Raw genomic sequence first — 17571 nt, 5'->3', positions numbered from 1 at the left:
ATATTCTTCATATGAATGTAAGTATTAGCTCTAACAACATTAACTCATGCAATTCGAAAGTTCAATAAACAATATTTGCATGCGTGAATTTCTCCAATTTCTCCAGAGTTTTTCAATATATAAAATATAAGTAATTATCAGGATATCTAAACTCATAGAGGTATATTTTGATTAAATTTAGTCTTACTATTTACATGTGAAGCATGCCTTCTGATAATCTATGAGATCATTTGTATTTAAGATAAGTAATTGAGGGCTTGTAAATTTCTCCAACAGCAATTATGCTAATGACACGTGGCGAGTTATATGTACCTTATTTCAATCATCAGATAGCATGCAGTTATGCAGGATTGGTTGATGAAGGAAAAATCACTATTTGACAGCATGGAGAAGTTTCATAGCATGGACCCAACGGTAGAGCACTATGGATGCATGGTTGATCTACTCGGTCGAGCAGGTTTGCCCGATCATGGTGGCCGACACATCCACTTAGCAAACGTTCATGCTGCTGCTGGGGAATGGAATGAAGCAGCTGAAGCAAGAAGGCATATGAATGAATGTGGAGTGTCCAAACTTCCAGGGGGCCGTTCATGGATTTTTGGCAGGGGATGGGTCCCGTCCTCAAATGAAAGAAATTTATTGTATGCGGTACAACATTGCTGTGCAATTTGGCATTTTCAACACAAACAAAATCTCGTAACGTGCTTCCATCTGTACATGTGGGTTCCACAGCACCTGACCAATTTCTTTTCTTGATGGTTATTACCTCACTCAAGCCATTGTCAAGTTGCAGCTTGTTAGGGCATCAAGGTAAATGCAGTCTGAGAGTTTTCAACTCATGTTGCTTCCTCCTTATTTCAATCATCAATCGGCATGCTTATTGCAGGTTCATTTTCTCATTAATTCTGCTCCACCTCCTCTTCCGGCTTACTGATCCTCCACTCGATCCTCTCTGCAAACTCCATCATTTTATCCTTTTGTTCTTCAGTGAGTTTGGTCCTAAACCTTTTCTTGGATAAAACACATGGTGGTGGTGGTGGCATTTGAAGAACGAACAGATTTCTTCGCAAACTCGGACTAAATTGAGTCTCCCCATCCACCTCTTTCCGGTGGAAGTTACGGTGGCAGTCACAAGCCGCACCTTTTAAAGCTTCGATTGTGCCTTCTTCTCCCCCAGGCACGAACTCACCACGGGCGTCAAAAGCATTGCCGCCGATGCTGGTCGCGGGGTTCCTTAGACATTCTCAATACCTGACATTGGATGTCTTGGAGTTGGATCCTTTTGAAATGGTTGAAAGTCAATCTGGGTTGGGAGATCATGCTTGGGAAAGTGATGATTGTCTGTTTTGATCTAGGGTTTGATTGTAAGCAAGAGATGAATTGCCATTGTGACTCCCATCTTGGGAGTGGCCGGATAACAATTCAGCCGGAGGTTTAGTCTGTGCCGGCGGCGGCAGCGGGGGAAGAGGAGAAGAGAGAGCTCGATGCCTTGATCAAGCGTTCTGGTACTGAAGCAGATCTGTTCAATCAGAGGTAGAAGGATTGCCGACCTCGTAACCCCACCGACCTCGTCTTCACGTTAGACGACACACCGAGTTCTGACCTCGATTGCAGATCTAAGCCCGAGCACGGATCCGACCTCAACGAGTGATCTTATGCTGGCGTTGTTGGATTTCCCAAGCCTTTCTGTCTTGCTATTCCGACCAGGAATGCGGGATCGACCTCGGACATGACTTCGACCTCAGGCGTACATCTGCCCGACTTCACGATTTTAGTCTCGAGCTTGAGTCCGTCGACTGTCAAGCACGAGCTGATTTATTCATGTGGTTCAATGTCCGGCAGAGTTCGTGATGTTTACTGAGAATCTCTTGTTGATTTGTTGAAGTTGTTCTTTCCAAACTCGCTCTATCAACTTGTCTGAGCTTTTCCTCCGACCTGCGTGGCCATCGGGTCTTCATTCACGGGAGAGCCCTCTCAACCTTAACAATTTCGTGCACGACTCGCTCAACTTCAGCGATCCTAGGCAGCAGCCGCACTCCAAATGCATGCGCAGCCGACCCACTGGCGTCGCCAGCCCGGATTGCCGATGGCAGGACAACCTTTGTGCTTCGCCGGCGTTCCTTTCCGCCGCCGGCGCATACGACGTCGAAGGCATCGCAAGGGATCCCGCGACCTCCCGCAGTTGTCTTCCCCATCCTCGAGATGACCGAGCTTTCTCTGCTGTTACAACGCACGGCTTCGAGCTTCACCGGTGACACCCATGACTGGACGCGACATCGGATCGTCACCTTCCTGCGCTGGCTGTCCCGACACCGTTCACCAGGCATGAAGTCACTGTTATCATGAACCCAAAGCAGTAGATTCCCAATTTTTCACTCTTTATGTGGATCTCAATGGGTGGATCTGGAAACTTTAGAGATAGTAAAATCTCTTTCGTTCCCACAGACGGCGCCATTTGATAACTCTGAATCTCCCTGGGCTCCATATTTGATAGATCTGGTTCTCTTTCGTTCCCTGTTATATGGATCTGATAACTTTTTGGGTTCCCTGATGGGTCTGTCAAATGGGTCGCCATGTTCTATTTGATGAAAGGACCTGCAAAATAAGGGAAGACAGTCAGGGGTCCACCAGGGATGCCCCGGCGGAGACCCTCCGACGTTTAAGTCAGGTTTCATGAATAAGAGTAGTATTTTTAGGCAAGAGTTGCATAGAGAAAATAAAAATGGAGTCCAGGCAGGAGAAGGAAAAAGAAGAAGATGCCCCCTTGCAAGAGAAGACCCCCCAGTATATAGTGCTTCATGTCCTTGTCACTCAGGCCCGTACATACAGGCGTGTCAGGCACCTGCTCCATGCGTAACGGCCATTTAATGCTCTCTAGAGCGCATGCGGGTAGGGCTGGTGTAGGGCTGAGCAGAATCCGGTTCAAACTGAAAAAACCGACCGAATCGAACCGATTTGAAAATTTGGTTCGGTTTTTTATATATTTCAGTTCGGTTCGATTTTAAATTTCAGAAATTTTGGTTATTTCGGTTCGGTTTGGTTTTGATCAGAAAAAAACCGAAAAAACCGAACCGAACCGATTAGAAATAATAATATGTTTTTTCAATAATATAGAGAAATTAAATTATATTAAAATTAAAATATTTTAATTAAATTTTAAAATACTAAAAATAAAGTTTAAAAAATTAAAAAAATATTAAAAATCGAAACCGACCAAACCGAACCGAATCGAACCGAATCAGACCGGTTCGGTTCGATTCAGTTTCTGATCAAAATCGGTTCGGTTCGGTTTTCATAAAAACTAAAATTTCGGTTTTCGGTTTATTCGGTTCGATTCAGTTTTGAACCGAACCGATCGAATGCTCACCCCTAGGCTGGTGAGTAATTGGGCCTACTCCCTTATGGGGCTTGTGCTCATATCTGATCCGGATCACCCTGGGTTGCCGGCCTAGACTCGTGAAGTCGAGCCGCCTCTCGAGCGTATGATCTGATGGGCTTTGGTCCTGTGGCCTTCTTTTTGGACCCGACCTTATTCCTGGGTTAGGAAAGATATGGAGGTTATCAATATATGTGTGAGGGAAAAAAAAAAAAACAATTTGAAATCATCTCTCTTGGCAACTTCAGACGGTTTTGGCAGTTGGTTCCTTCATTATTTTTAAATAATTGGAAATAAAGATATGACGCACGTAGATGACTCGAACTCAAAAGTTTCTTCAAATACAAAGAAATTCATAGGTGATAAAAGCAGTCAAATATCATTATTTGGCCCATTTCCATTGACAAGTTCTACTCATGCAAAACTTGCTTTGGTAACTGCATCACCATCAGCCCATTTCCATTTACAGCTCATAATCATCTTTCATTCCCCTACGCGTTGCAGCACCATTGAACCAACAAAATTTAGACGCATAAAATTTAATCATACAAATTTGCACAGGTGTTGAAAACCAGGATGAAAAGGGCACACAAGATTGCTCATGCAAAATTGGAAGCAAGAAGAATGGCAAAAGCAAAGCAGGGCCAGCTGTGAGAAGTAGTGAGAGAGAGATTCTCCATGGTTGAGTTGATCAAACAATTTAACAATCAATTTAAACTAACCTCAAAGGTCGGCAATTTGTTGCAGCCCATGAAGAAGAGCTGTGAAGGAATGGAGCCAATCAGTAGATTTCTTCAGCATCCCTTGGTGGATCATGTCCTCCAATTTATGTGGGTCTGGAGTAGAGAGTGGACTATGAGCGAGGTCTATTTCAATGAGTTTAGACTTGGAGTAGAGAGTGGACTCGTTGAACTGGAAGACTAATTGCGGAATCGAGAGCATATTGCGAGATAAAATTTGGGATACAAGTTAGAAAATCGGGTGAGATCGGTTAATGCTTCTAACCGTCAAAAAGTTTTAATATTTAAGTAGAACCATCCAACCCACTGTTAGTCAACCCTATTTATTGATTCGGATCAATTTGGATTGATTGGATTCGGTGGATATAACCAATTCATAATATACTAATAACAGAAATTATTAAGATCAGACTATTCAAGTCAAACTAACAAAATATAGGAAGTTCTCTTTTCCGTTTGCAATTGTTTAAATAAAAAATTAATTAATTATTTTGTATCAAGTTTGATGTCTATCAAACCGGATCAGATCAAAGTCCAATTTTCGGGAAAACTGATTCAATCAGCCAGTTTGATTTTCGACAACACTGGTTAGAATTATATTGCACACCAACCTCAAAAAGATTCATAGAAAGGGGGAGGGGAAGGAATTCCTGAGCAGCATATTTCTCCGTATAAATTTTTTGGGGAGAATCATCCAAATGGAGGAAATGACAAAACCAAGGAGTACCAAAAGAAAAAAGTAATAAAATTTCTGGGTGATCTACAAACGAGCTCCTTACTATCATCTAACGACCCAATTTAAAGTGACTTTCTCCACTCAACTTTTAACTTCAAGCTGTCTTTGGCTTTGGCTTAATGCGCTTCACTCTCGAATACAAGAAAACACCCGCAAGGGCAATCCCAGTCCCTGTATCAATTCCACAAGCTTAATTTTCAAGAAAGAGGAGGGTGCAAGAGTAATAAACATAGGGTGCAAACTGAAGTAAGATTACCGAGAGAGTTTATAGGTGAGACAGGCGTCTGGAAAACGATGACAGAGCTCACAATGACCACCACACGCTTCACACAATTGCCCACAGAGTGGGTAACAGGGGATACCCTCTGCAATATCATGTAGGAAACCTGCAAAACAGAACTCACTTATCAAGCATTGTTCCCAGTAGCCCATGTGTTTGGATTTGGAAACAATTGTTAAAAAGTTTTAAATGGTTTTACAATTGTATCAAGTACTTGGTTCCAGTGCCTAATCTCTTAAGATTGTCTATTTTTTCATAATTACAAAAGCCACGTTCCAATTTCATTCATAGATTGTGTGGATTCTTCATTACTTATGCAGTTCAAGGAATTAAGTGGAGCCTTGGTCTCCACCAAGTTAAAGAGACCAAAATTCAGCATTGACATTGCAAAAACTGAACTTTTATCTGACAATAAGCAATACAATATTTAAACTTCAAAAACAACTACTCTCAAATGTTTAAAATACAAGTACCAAGAGGTTGAATGAACATACTAAAAGAAAAGACAAGTAAAAGTAATCATTCCTAGAAACACAAGTCCTGTGTTTGGAGAAGAAATGAAAGTCATATGTGGGCAATACCTGCTGATAGGCATGGAAGCTTAATGCAGCAAGAAGAGACCTGATGTACACCTGTTTAACGTTCAACCCCTGACACAAATAATAAATATATATCAGATGGCCAACTCGTTTTAACCACGTGTGTTTGAGGGGGAAAATCATTTTTTGTTAGGTAGAGAAAACTCACAGCAGATTGGAGGTAGGCAGGAGTAAACTTGACACCTTCTATGAAGAGAGACACAGGGGCTAACAAGATAAAGGACATAACTGTTATTATCGAGAAGAGAGTAATGTTGTCCACTGATTCCTGTTAATGAACAAAAGGCAAATCATTCAGCAATCAGAACAAAATAATCAAAATTTAAATCAGTGCATAACAAGATAAATTGCACAGGGAACTGACTTCAGAAAATAGTTTCTTTAATCAAGAAACAAAACCAAATAAGTCCAATAAACTAATGACCGGAAATGTATGAATCTGGAATAGTAGAAATTACCTCTTTATTAACCATGACCTTTTTGCTTAGGACATTACGAGATTGGTTTGTCAAATTGGAAGCCATTGCACTCCAAAATCCAGCCCTTTTACAAAAACATAACAATAGTTCACATCACAATTTAGAATAATGTATTTAAATTGAAATCAACTAAAATCCCGCTAATAGAAACAATGCATTTCCTTTCCAGTCACAATATGACAATGAAACACTTAATCATATATAACTCTTACCAATTGAAAGAGGCCTCAGTTGCTGATGCAAGTGCTACACCACCAACAATTGGTAAAAGGGAACCAACTACCCATATAGTAGGTAACTGTATAACCAGAATCGAAAGAAACATAGTTAAAGCAGCTTAATTAGAACTTTGACAACATTAAAGCTACACATTCTTCAACTAGTTTCCAAAATGAATGATGCACAAGTGGCGAGCTAGTTCAGAATCTGCAACAGAAAGCACTATATCCACAACCCTTACAAATCAACTACAGTCCATCCAACATTATCCAAAAATGAAAATACATGAATATCAACAAGGCTAAAAATAAAAAGGTGCATAAAATCCTCTCACCTCACCAAGAAACATAGCAGAGAGAATAACCGAGAAGAAAGGTTCCATGGCTTTGATTGTGTGAGTGAATGAAACAGCCACTTTCCCAAGACTCATATTAGTGAAAAGGTTGCCTAAAGTGTGAACCACTGCCAGTGGCACAATTGCAGCAAGCTGTCAAAAAAATTGTCACAATAAGCCTCAACTTTATGCAAATCAATGACCAGACTACCATCCACAGCAGTTTCAGAACTGTTCTGAGATAAATCCAGTACCTGAGCTCCACTAATTTTTGGCCTTTTGTAGAGATTGAAAGCCCACATAAGAATAACTAGAACTGTCCCAACAGCAAACTGAACTACAGTAACAGTTACTGGGTATGGAAAGACCTTCAAAACCTGTGACAAGAAGCATTGGAAATTATGATTCATTTCCATCATTAGGAATTGCATTAAATACATCAATGCAGGGATGAGCTCAATTCATTAGCCTAACTTGGTTAACCAGTTTTACAAGTTCTTTTGGTTTCTTTGTTAATAAGCCAGATTCAATATACAAAAGTTAACTTAAATCTCGGCAATCTTCCCTTAGTAATGGGTCTATTTTGCCACAAATTCTTTTTTTGTTTTAATATTTATTACTACCATTTGAAAGAATATAGAAACATACATACTTTTATTATCATTGTATGATTATTTTCCAAATTAATTACACAAGTTATATTAAAAATATATAAGGATTTATGGTTGCGGAGTTATAACCTTTAACTTATTAGATAATAATATTTAATAAATTAACAAGTAGAATAAGAAGCTTCAGTTAGTCATTGCCTTTGTTAAAAGACTATGAGTAAAACCATTTCCTAAAATAGCTATTGACCTACCAAGTCAATGGATCGGTCCAATGATTGCTGAGAATCTAAGACTGTCCATTTTTCAATGAGAACTGGATACAAATTCTACGGAACTCGTGTGTTCACTAATACCAATCCATAACAAGCAAGCCAAATTCAACGACCACAAATTCAATTACAGTCCTTGCAAACTATATTTATGTTTTCAAGGAAGCTATTCTGCATATATTTTTCTATTGAAACAAACAATATAACTATAACGCCAATCTAGCTTTTAAAAGGCGAAACACTTTCTGACTTAACAGGTGAAGTGCTTCTAGCAAATAATTCAAAACCGCCAATCGTAAATCTGCACCATTTACAAAGCGATCTAACATTTGCAACTCAATAAAATACACAATTGGCGTTCATATTACCACGCTACACGAAGCAACATGAAAATAAAGCGTAGAACTTAGAAGCATCAGAATATCCACATGTCTCCCCCACCCAACCACCGCCCAAAAAAGTAAAGGGAACAAAATAAACGAACCTGCTTGTTGTAGATATTGAAATATATATTGAAAAGATACCAAAGCCCAAACAACAATCCAAGCTCCAAAGTCTTGACCAAGCTACTTGACTTCTCGCCATCACCAGCACTCTCCGGCACTGCCGTCGCCTTAACCTGGAACAAGTCAGTTTTAGTCTCGGAAACAAGAGGTGGCAGAGGATTCCAGGGCCTGAGCTGCGAGGGAGACAAAGCCAATGACCAGGATCGGCGGGGGAAAACAATATTGCTGGAAGTTTCTAGATCCTGACGTCTAGAAGAAGCGAGAATAGGATCAAATCTAGCAGTAAAGCTAGTATTAACCAGAGACCTTTGACTCGGAGGCTTAAGAAGAGGAAGCGAGGGAGAAGAAGACAGAGTGAAGGCTGCGCTCTGCATTTTCGCGATCCGAAAACAGAGCGCCCTTCTTTTTTCCTGTTTGGCAGAGAGGCGGGGCAGAGAAGTAAGAGAGGGTTTAGTTGAAGGAGAAAAGCGTTGGAGAGTCCGCCGCCGAGCACTTAAAGCGAATCGCAACTGGGAAGGATATTCTCTGCGACTTTTTTATTTTGTCGAGAGAGTGGGAAAAGGGAAGTTGGTGAGATATTGATTTTCTCGCGAAATCGACGTTCGCCCAAGGAAAAGCCTTAACGAGTTGAGGTCTGGGTATCAGCATTCCGTCTTTTTTTGGCAGATTTTTTGTTTGTTTTTTTTAAGGCAGAGGGTATCAGCATTCAGTCGGATTTGAATTGAAAGTAAATTGAAATCAAAATTAAATATTTATAAAAATTAAAATTTACAGAAAAATTAATTTGAAATAAATCGGTTCTATTTAATTTCATAGATTGTATTTTTTAATAAATTTTTAATTTTTAATATTTTAAAATTTTAAAATTTTATTAAAATATTTTAATTTTAATTAGAGTATAATTTTTATATATATTTTAAGATAATAACTGTTAATTAATTAATTCAATTTGATTTTATTAAATTTTTTAATTAAAATTAAATTAAATTAAAATAATTAATTTTTTTTAAAAATTAAAATTAAATTGAATTAAAATTTTAAATTATTTTAATTTAATTAATTATTTTAATTTAAACCGAACATTTTTCACTGTTCAATAGACAATTGAGAGGTGCGGTGGAGAGCAGTAAACGGTAGGTGGGTGAAGGGAAAATGTAGAGCCAAATTGTAATTTCCTTTCTACCAACCCCCACTTTGATCCTGCAATCAGCAGGCATTTACTTTTTATCCATAATTTATGTTTTCTGTGTATAAACAAATTTGGTAAAGTTGTTAATTTGAAATGTGTATTAATTATGCCCTGAATCATTCCAGGTCAAGAATCCAATTACAGTAATTAGTAAGAAATTAGAATGTTGATTGATGAGACTTGCAATATCTATTTTGGATGGTATACCTTTCTTAATCTGTAATAGATTCTGCAAATTGTGAACAAGAGAATAACTTCCTGATATTTGTCATTGAAAATTGGTAATTATTTTAGCCATTTAGACAACCGGCGGCTATTGTTTTCCAATTTTGTCTCCATATCATCACTATCCTGTAAAATCACTATTATGTGGTCATTCAAACTTCTATTTGATATCCTTTTCATTTTTATATTTAGAGATTACAATTGCCAGAAACCCACAAAAATCACTTTATTGTTTAGACTTCACTAATAATTGAAATACTTAAGTAATTAGAATAGTTCTGACAGGCCTTTCTAGTAAAAAGGCATGGCACCTCCATGGGTTCAAACTCACTAATATATTCAAACGCAAAACTCAGCACCACCATAGCACCATAATTTAAACAAAATGCATTTCCCTATATGACAATACAAGATAGCATCATATAGTTTAAGACAGAAATACTTCAACGCCTGCAGCTTTCCTTATATGGCAAATTGGGCAAACATCTATGGACCCTGCACAATCTTTACAAAGGCACAAGTGTCTACATGGCAATAATAACATAGAGGCTTCCTTTGATTTGCAAGCTGTGCAAGTCATCTGGCTTTCAAAGGATATTGAGTTTGCTCCCATGACGTTCATATGGTTTTGATTAGCGTTTGAGGGTGTATTATCTACCTCGCTATCTCCACAGCCTTCCTTCCAATGATTAATACCCTGTGTCATTACCTGCTTCAGATTGCTTTTCAAAGCATTAACTAAGGACTCATTATACTTTGCTCTGCATTGCCAGGAATGAACTTCTGTGCTGATTTGCTTTATTCTTTCTGCTAGTTCATTGTTCTTGCGATTCATGTTCTGTAGTTCAAGTTCTTTTTCATGTAGTTTCCTACCGATTCCTGTTTCTATGGCACTTAATAAAGCAACTGTGTGTCTATGTCCCACTTCCCTCATTTCCTTTATCATATTCTCTTCCTGTTAGAAAGAATCCAGGTAAGCACAACCAAGTGACTGTAAAATGTGAGAGCCACCAGAAACTTCAAGATAAACATAAACTAGCTACTAAAGCAAAGTCCCATAGAACCTGAGTACATGAATAATAACCAGCACTTAGCAATATGTGTGCAGTATCTTAACAGTAAGATGTCAGGATAATGGCAGACACCAACACAAAATTTGAAATTTGATACTAAAATATTACCATAAGTCTGATGTGCTGATCAAATTCTGCTTTCTGTCGATCAATCTCAGCCTTAAGACTGTCACCTAGAGACAACATAAGAGGGAGGACAGATGTCTTCTGATCACTTGCATGCTTGACAGAAGAGTTACATTCTTCTTCCTCATGAGAAACTTTCAGTCCAATTGACAGAAGATTAGGATCCAAATTCATTCCAAGTTGACCAGCTTCATAGTGAAGAAAATTATTATTTAAATATAATTGATGCTTTTGTTGTCTGTTAAAGGATTCTCCTTCCCTGCTTCCTTTAGCAGGCCTCTCAAAAATAGCTGTGTGCTCATTTCCCATGTAATTTAAGGGGCCTCCAATGCTTCTGACTTGATCTGTGGCACATTGCAATATCACAATGAAACTAGGCCAATCACAAGATATTCAAAACAGGAGGAAATGGAAAATGGAATAAGCAAACTGAGCATGAACAAGAAGTCATGCAACAAGTTAAAACTAAGGTTGCTGCGAAAACAAAATTGACATGGGAGGGGAGGCGATGAACCACCAAAGAATTTCATCTAAAGTTCTGCCTTTTCCCTCTTCCTATGACAATCTCTTGAAATTGCAGCTGTCTAACGGAAGCAACATGAACCTAAAATCATATTCAAGCCTTAACTCCATCTTAGATGCATACATCAAATGAAAGCCTCCATCCATTAAGCATAAAACAACCTTCAACATATCAAAACATACACATACACGTACAGAAAATAAACAAAAATTAAAACGAATAAAATAAGAAGAGGGAGAAGAAGAAGTGCAAAAAAAGAAAAAAAAGACAAATGACAGTACAAATACCATTCTAGACCAGGCAATAATCTTAAAATTTACGAGCTACAGCCTATTAAGCGCAGAAACTCAGATTGGTTTTAAGACAAACTCACAATCTCCAAACAACTGAAGCTGAGGCAACGGATTGACTTCACCCGGTAAACGGTTTTCTCCATGGGAAATCGGAAGCAGAGAATTGGCATTATTACCTCCAAACATGTTCCTATACGGAAAACAAGAACAAGATGAACTGAGACTTCATTGGAGAATCAAAGTCAAATGTGTTCTTGCAATTTGAAGTAATCTCAGGCAACTTCTTAGAAAAATATGGATTATGAAGAATACCCATTAAAAATCCAATTGGAATTTTCTTTTAAGAGAATATAACGATCAAAAGAAGTATCTCTGCAATACCAATAAGCTAAACAGATACCCTATAAAGGTACCACAAATACCCAGAAAATGCAGAAACAACTACAAAGGCCTCTAGTCAAAACCGCAGGAATTCATCAAACGCTACAACGAAATCAATCTGATATAGAAATTTAGGTGAAAACATAGTAATCCATAAATTAAATGACCTGAAATCGGCGTGATGGTGGGAAAGAACGATCTGGGGAGCGAATAAGGAAGGGAAAAATAAGGAATGGTTGTGGGGAAAATGGGAAGGATGATGAAGAGGGTAGTGATGGGGTGCGAAAAGGGAAGGTAGAGATGAAGAAGAAAATCGAGGATTCCATTGATAAGGGGATTTGTTAATGTTGTTGATAATGTTGTTGGTGGTGGTGTTGGTATTGGCGTTGTGATATTCATCACTCTCATCCAACTCGTCAGCCTGCTTTTCGTTTCGTAACTTGTTCAAACTGAAAACGATTATTTAATCCTTTATTTTATTCTATTTTATTTTATGTATGGGTAAATTTCGGTTTTAACTCTATGTTTTAATTTCATTAAAATCTTTAAATTTCTATGACTTTTATTTAAGTATAATAAAAAAAATTATTTGCAGAACAATTCAATTTTATAATTTTGATATGTTATCTCATAAATTTAAAGTTATCTTTATTTTTAAATAATAAAGGAATAAATTAAAAAATTATTATTTCAAAATATATTAGCATAAATTATAATGAGTATTGGGAAAAAAAAAAATCTAAGTTGATGTAATTCATATTTATATTTAATACTTTAAATTTTATTTATATTTAACACTTTAAATTTTAAATAATAAAATTAAACTTTTTTAATTTAATATAATTATAGCTAATAAAATTAAATTAAATCTGAAAAAGTTAATAATAAATTATAATATAATTTTTAAAATTTTATATTATTAATAACACATATAATTTTTTAATTTAAATTTATATTAAAGTTAAATATATTTTATATTTATTTTTATAATATAAAATATATTATATTAAATAAATATTTATTATAAATAAATTTTTATTATATAAAATATCACATATAAATAATATACATTAAAATATTTTCATTAATATTTATATTCAATATTATAAATTATACGTATATTTTTTATATTTGAAAAAATTTACTTACAATTAATAATATTTTAAATAAAAGAAAACATTATATGTTTTAAATTTTGAAGTTTTATTTTTTATCATCTTTTAAATTTGTATTAATATTTATGATATTATATAAAAGTGAAAATAGAGAGTAAATAATATTGTCATAACAAAAATATATATTTAAAACTATTTTATTATTTAAATTTAATTTAATTTTTTTAATTATTATAATTAAAAATTTTAATTTTTTATTTAAAATTCAAAATATTTAATATAAATGTAAATTATCGTAAATATTTAAATTTTTTTATAATCTTTACGAATTGGAGTATTGAATTTGCAATTCTCTAAACTTCAACTAATGTTAAGTATATAAATGTCAACTTACTCTTTTCAAATTTGATTTTGTAAATAATATTAATATTTATACTATCCATTGAATAACACATTAATAAATTAATTATAAAACAAGATACCACAAACTTGTAAGTTGGCATTATTTTTATTTTTTTTTTCATAATTTTGTTTCTTATTTGTATTTGTTGAAGTTTTTATTTAATTATTTTTCATATTATTTTCAAGTAAATTGGCAATTTATTTTAGAATAATATAATTGATTTGTCAAACTAAAATATAGTTGTAATTAACAAAGAGTTTTTTAAGGAAGAGAGTTTCTTTTCTTTTACTTCTCACATAAATAGATAATGTACTTCTTTTAATATATTATTCTAGTTTAATTATATTACTATTATCATATTAATTTTGTTTAACATCGTAATAATAAATTATATTTAAATAAAATAAATTCATATTAAAAAATAAAATAATATCATATAGCTAATTAAAACTAGAGTAATTTATGATTATTAATTTAATTATATGATTTTTTAATAGTTTTTTATGTTTTGGAAATTAACTTGATAATGTGACCGAAATATAACTGTATTATGGTTGATTGACTAAATCTGCAAGAAAGAGAATATAAGATGGTAGTTGGTGTTCACAGCAGTTACTCCAACGTTTAAGTTAATGTACTGAAAAATAGAGAGAATGGAATGAACTTCTTATAATTTGAATGGTATAAGAAAATAGTGTACCTTTACATCTATGAATCTTCCTCTATTATACTACAAAAAAGTGAATAAATATAATATTTTCTGATAATCCGACGATGATGTGGCCAGCTGCTTAATAAGAAATATCACCAGCTAATTGGTTAGTGATCCCGCATTTGCAGGCATAATGGGAGTATGTTGGACTTTCCTTGTTCAATAGTAACTTTGTCATGAGACTCATCTCATTTAGGGAAAGGCGAGTCTTGATGATGAACCGAGTGTTTAGGATGTCTAGATCTTCCTTTACTAGGCGGGACTACGTTACTTATCAAATTGTTGCCACGTGGACCTATCTCGTGATGATAGCTTACGACTTACTTTGGAACGACCGTTATGTAGCATCAGAAGTCCCCCGTTGGTTTTTTATTCTTTAGATTCGAAGATGACAGTTGATCTTTTCGATTACATAGTACGATCTAACGGGCCTTTACTGCTTGCATCATTTCGCCTACCTTTAGTTATGATGATTGTCTTATTTTTTGAGCCATATTTAAAATTTTACCAACTATGCCACTGTATAAGAACCTCTTTCTCTCTTTTTTTTTGTTTGCAATTGTCATCTGTAGAAATCATGAATGGGGTGTTCTCTTTTCTTTTCTTGAGAATAACTAGATCTATGCGGATGATATCATCATAGTCTACGAAGAGCAGTTGAAGGTGGGTCTCCATAAAGGCGCAAGCATACTGTTTAGCCCTGAGAAGTGTAACTAGTCCAACTATAACGACTTTTCAGCACCACGACCCAAGGGAAAGGGGTTGGATTATACAAGATTGATTTTTAGGGTCAAACTGGAAAGGTAGTTGGAGAAGTGATCCTTCATACGACATCTTCAAGGGGATGAGTTCCAATGAGAGGTTGAGAAGAATCCCGCCAACCGGATCTCTGCTAGAGACATAGTAGATGTTTAGAAAATTCTAATGTAATAGAGGTTGAAGTCCTCCTCGTGATCTTTTGTAATGAAGATATATATTTAGTATATCTAATATTTTGCTTGTTCCATGCGTACCCTCGTTGCTGCCTATGATTTAAATCATTGGCCATAGGGCTACCTCTCAACTGAACTATGAATCTGATGACCACCATTTTTTTGTCCAAATAAGGGGTTAAAGCACTTTTACTTTGCAGGACTTAGCGCCTATTTTAACAAATATAAAATAATTTAGAGAATTTTTTGTAAAATAGGATTAATACATGGGCCTGTGACTTGGCAGGCTCCCACCTCGAAGAAATTTTTAATGAGAGACTTTCACCCGGTCACTTATCTTGATATAAGACTCGCCTTTAATCTTTAACTGAAACTTTCGTCTTTTGGGGATTGATATACCTGCCTCGTATCTATCTAGATGGAAGGCATAATTAATGGGACCAATGCCCTGATTGTGGTCTGGCAAAACTCCTCTTGTGGCCTTGTTTAGTGGGACCAATGCCCAAATGGTCTGGTGGAACCCGCCTTGTGGCCTAATGTAGTGGGACCATGGCCTAGATGGTCTAGTAAAACCTGCCTTGTGCCCTGGTCTAGCGAAACTACCTTATGATCTTCTTCTTGTCTCCTTAAACTTTTTGAGAAAGGCAATCCCATCATTCCTTATCAATGAAGAACACAAACAACATGTGAAAGAATACCTCGTTAACTTGTTATTGATAAAACTTTCTCAGATTATAGATATTTTAGGAATGGGAATGACTCGACCATCTAGCTTTGCTAGTTTATATGATCCCGGGCGAATAATCTTTGAGACCCTAAACAGTTCTTTTTTAGTTCTCACCCAACTTATCAGACCTGGTGTTGCCACTTGTTACATATATTCTTTTAAGGACCAGATTTCCTACATTAAAAGTACGCGGCCTGACATTGTTGTTGAATATTCTGGATATTTTGTTTCTATAAGCCACCATTTTGATTGTAGCATTTTCTCGTAGGAATTCGGCTTGGTCCAAAGTGAATTGCATTTCTTTGAAATTTCCTGAGAGTATTGTGTCTTGAAATTGCTTACTTGAATTTTTCGGGTATGACTGCTCCGGTCCTATATACAAGAGAAAATGACATTTCTCTTGTAGCTATCCTGGGGTGGTCCTGTATGCCTACAATATGTGAGGTAATTCTTTGAGCCAGTTACCCTTGGCTTGATCAAGCCTTTTCTTTAGCCCTTGTAGGTGGTCCTGTTTGTCCCTTCAGTCATGCCATTGGACTAGGAGTGATAGGCTGAGCTGAATCTCAAGTCGATTTTCCATTTCTTGCAAAAGTCTTTAAACTTGGAGCTTGCAAATTGAGTTTCATTATCGATGATCACTATTTTTAATATATTAAATCAAGTGAATATGTTTTTACTGACGAAGTAAATCGCTTGTTGGTGATAGACTGCATTGTCTTAGCCTTGACCCACTTATTGAAATGATCTACTGTCATGATTACGAACTTTCTTGATCCGGATGCTTTAGGGAATGAGTCAAGGATGTCTATCCCTCACTGAAAGAAAGGCCAGGGGCTTCCAATGCCTTCCTGCATCTCTCCCAGGGTTCTTGGGATGTTTTCATGTACTTGGCATCTTTGATACTTCTAGACAAGATGCTTTACATCCTACATTATCATCAGTCAGTAGTACCCTTGTCTGAATACTTTACAGATGATTTTCTGAGCCCTTTATGGCTCCCGCAATTACCTTCATAGATATCCTTTATGATTTCCTACCCTTCCTCCTCTGTAACATACCGCAGCCACGGCTGTGTCGAGAACCTCCTGTACAACCAACCATCAATTAGTGTATATTTATAAGACTTTCTTATTACCTGTTTGGCTGATAACACATTGGTTGAAAGATCATCTTGTGTCAGGAATTTGTATATGGCATCATCTATGATTCCCCTTCCTCTATGAAAAAAATTCTTCCGCTTTCATCGTTGGAGTGTGCAACTCCTCAAATTGAAACAGTTGAGTCAAGTGTTGTTCACTCGCCGCCACCATTTTGGCTAGAAGATTCGCCTCTTTGTAATCCTCTGGCTACCTAGCAAAGTTTACAGCTGCCCTGTCCATCTTTGATCCTCTCTATTAGGGACAGGACCTTTTTCTCATATTTGACAAGATTCGGTTCTTGGACTTTGAATTGTGCCTGGCACTGGTTAACAACCAATTATGAGTTACTAAAAATAATAAATTCTTATATACCTAATTTCTTGATGATTCTCAAGGCCATTATTATAACCTTGTATTGGGCTATATTGTTGGTGGCATTGAAGGTGAGTTTTGCCGCATATTGAAACTTTATATCTGTTTGAGATTGCAACAGGATCTCGATTCCAGAACCAACAGCCTCGCAAGCTCTATCTGCCTAAACTTTTCACTCCTTTATGGTTGATTTTAAGGATTCCGAAGGTTCT

At 36.2% G+C, this 17571-nt stretch overlaps 2 protein-coding genes across 3 annotated transcripts; both read right to left on the bottom strand.

Annotated features, from left to right (window-relative positions):
- Positions 1–4688: 4688 nt before the first annotated feature.
- LOC110600091 (phosphoenolpyruvate/phosphate translocator 1, chloroplastic) lies at positions 4689–8755 on the bottom strand. Its single transcript, XM_021736813.2, has 9 exons — positions 8128–8755; positions 7018–7140; positions 6764–6916; positions 6423–6508; positions 6190–6274; positions 5880–5999; positions 5714–5782; positions 5109–5238; positions 4689–5023 (listed from the first exon to the last, which is right to left on the bottom strand). Exons 1-9 carry the CDS (start codon positions 8521–8523, stop codon positions 4947–4949), a joined length of 1239 nt encoding a protein of 412 aa, XP_021592505.1. The 5' UTR covers positions 8524–8755; the 3' UTR covers positions 4689–4946.
- A 1052-nt stretch (positions 8756–9807) lies between these two features.
- On the bottom strand, positions 9808–12403 carry LOC110630895 (probable BOI-related E3 ubiquitin-protein ligase 3). Of its 2 annotated transcripts, XM_021778535.2 has the most exons (4): positions 12127–12403; positions 11659–11768; positions 10745–11106; positions 9808–10518 (listed from the first exon to the last, which is right to left on the bottom strand). In XM_021778535.2, exons 2-4 carry the CDS (start codon positions 11762–11764, stop codon positions 9991–9993), a joined length of 996 nt encoding a protein of 331 aa, XP_021634227.1. In that variant the 5' UTR covers positions 11765–11768; positions 12127–12403; the 3' UTR covers positions 9808–9990. The 2 variants fall into 2 exon arrangements, with proteins under 2 accessions (XP_021634227.1, XP_043806044.1); XM_043950109.1 differs by lacking the exon at positions 11659–11768.
- Between the last annotated feature and the right edge of the window lie 5168 nt (positions 12404–17571).

The sequence above is a fragment of the Manihot esculenta genome, chromosome 14 (genome assembly GCF_001659605.2).
Source record: "Manihot esculenta cultivar AM560-2 chromosome 14, M.esculenta_v8, whole genome shotgun sequence".
Classification (NCBI taxonomy): Eukaryota; Viridiplantae; Streptophyta; class Magnoliopsida; order Malpighiales; family Euphorbiaceae; genus Manihot; species Manihot esculenta.
The sequence above is the reverse complement of the archived record's forward strand: the minus strand, read 5'-3'. Positions and strand labels throughout refer to the sequence as shown.

Coding starts and splice junctions, on each gene's coding strand:
- LOC110630895 (XM_043950109.1), bottom strand. CDS start 12,367: ATGAGAGTGATGAATATCACAACGCCAATACCAACACCACCACCAACA. Junction 11,107..12,126: donor CACCATCACGCCGATTTCAG/GTCATTTAATTT, acceptor AATGTGCCACAG/ATCAAGTCAGAAGCATTGGA. Junction 10,519..10,744: donor ATCAGCACATCAGACTTATG/GTAATATTTTAG, acceptor TCTTTCTAACAG/GAAGAGAATATGATAAAGGA.
- LOC110600091 (XM_021736813.2), bottom strand. CDS start 8,523: ATGCAGAGCGCAGCCTTCACTCTGTCTTCTTCTCCCTCGCTTCCTCTT. Junction 6,275..6,422: donor ACTGAGGCCTCTTTCAATTG/GTAAGAGTTATA, acceptor TTTTTGTAAAAG/GGCTGGATTTTGGAGTGCAA. Junction 6,000..6,189: donor AGGTCATGGTTAATAAAGAG/GTAATTTCTACT, acceptor GTTCATTAACAG/GAATCAGTGGACAACATTAC.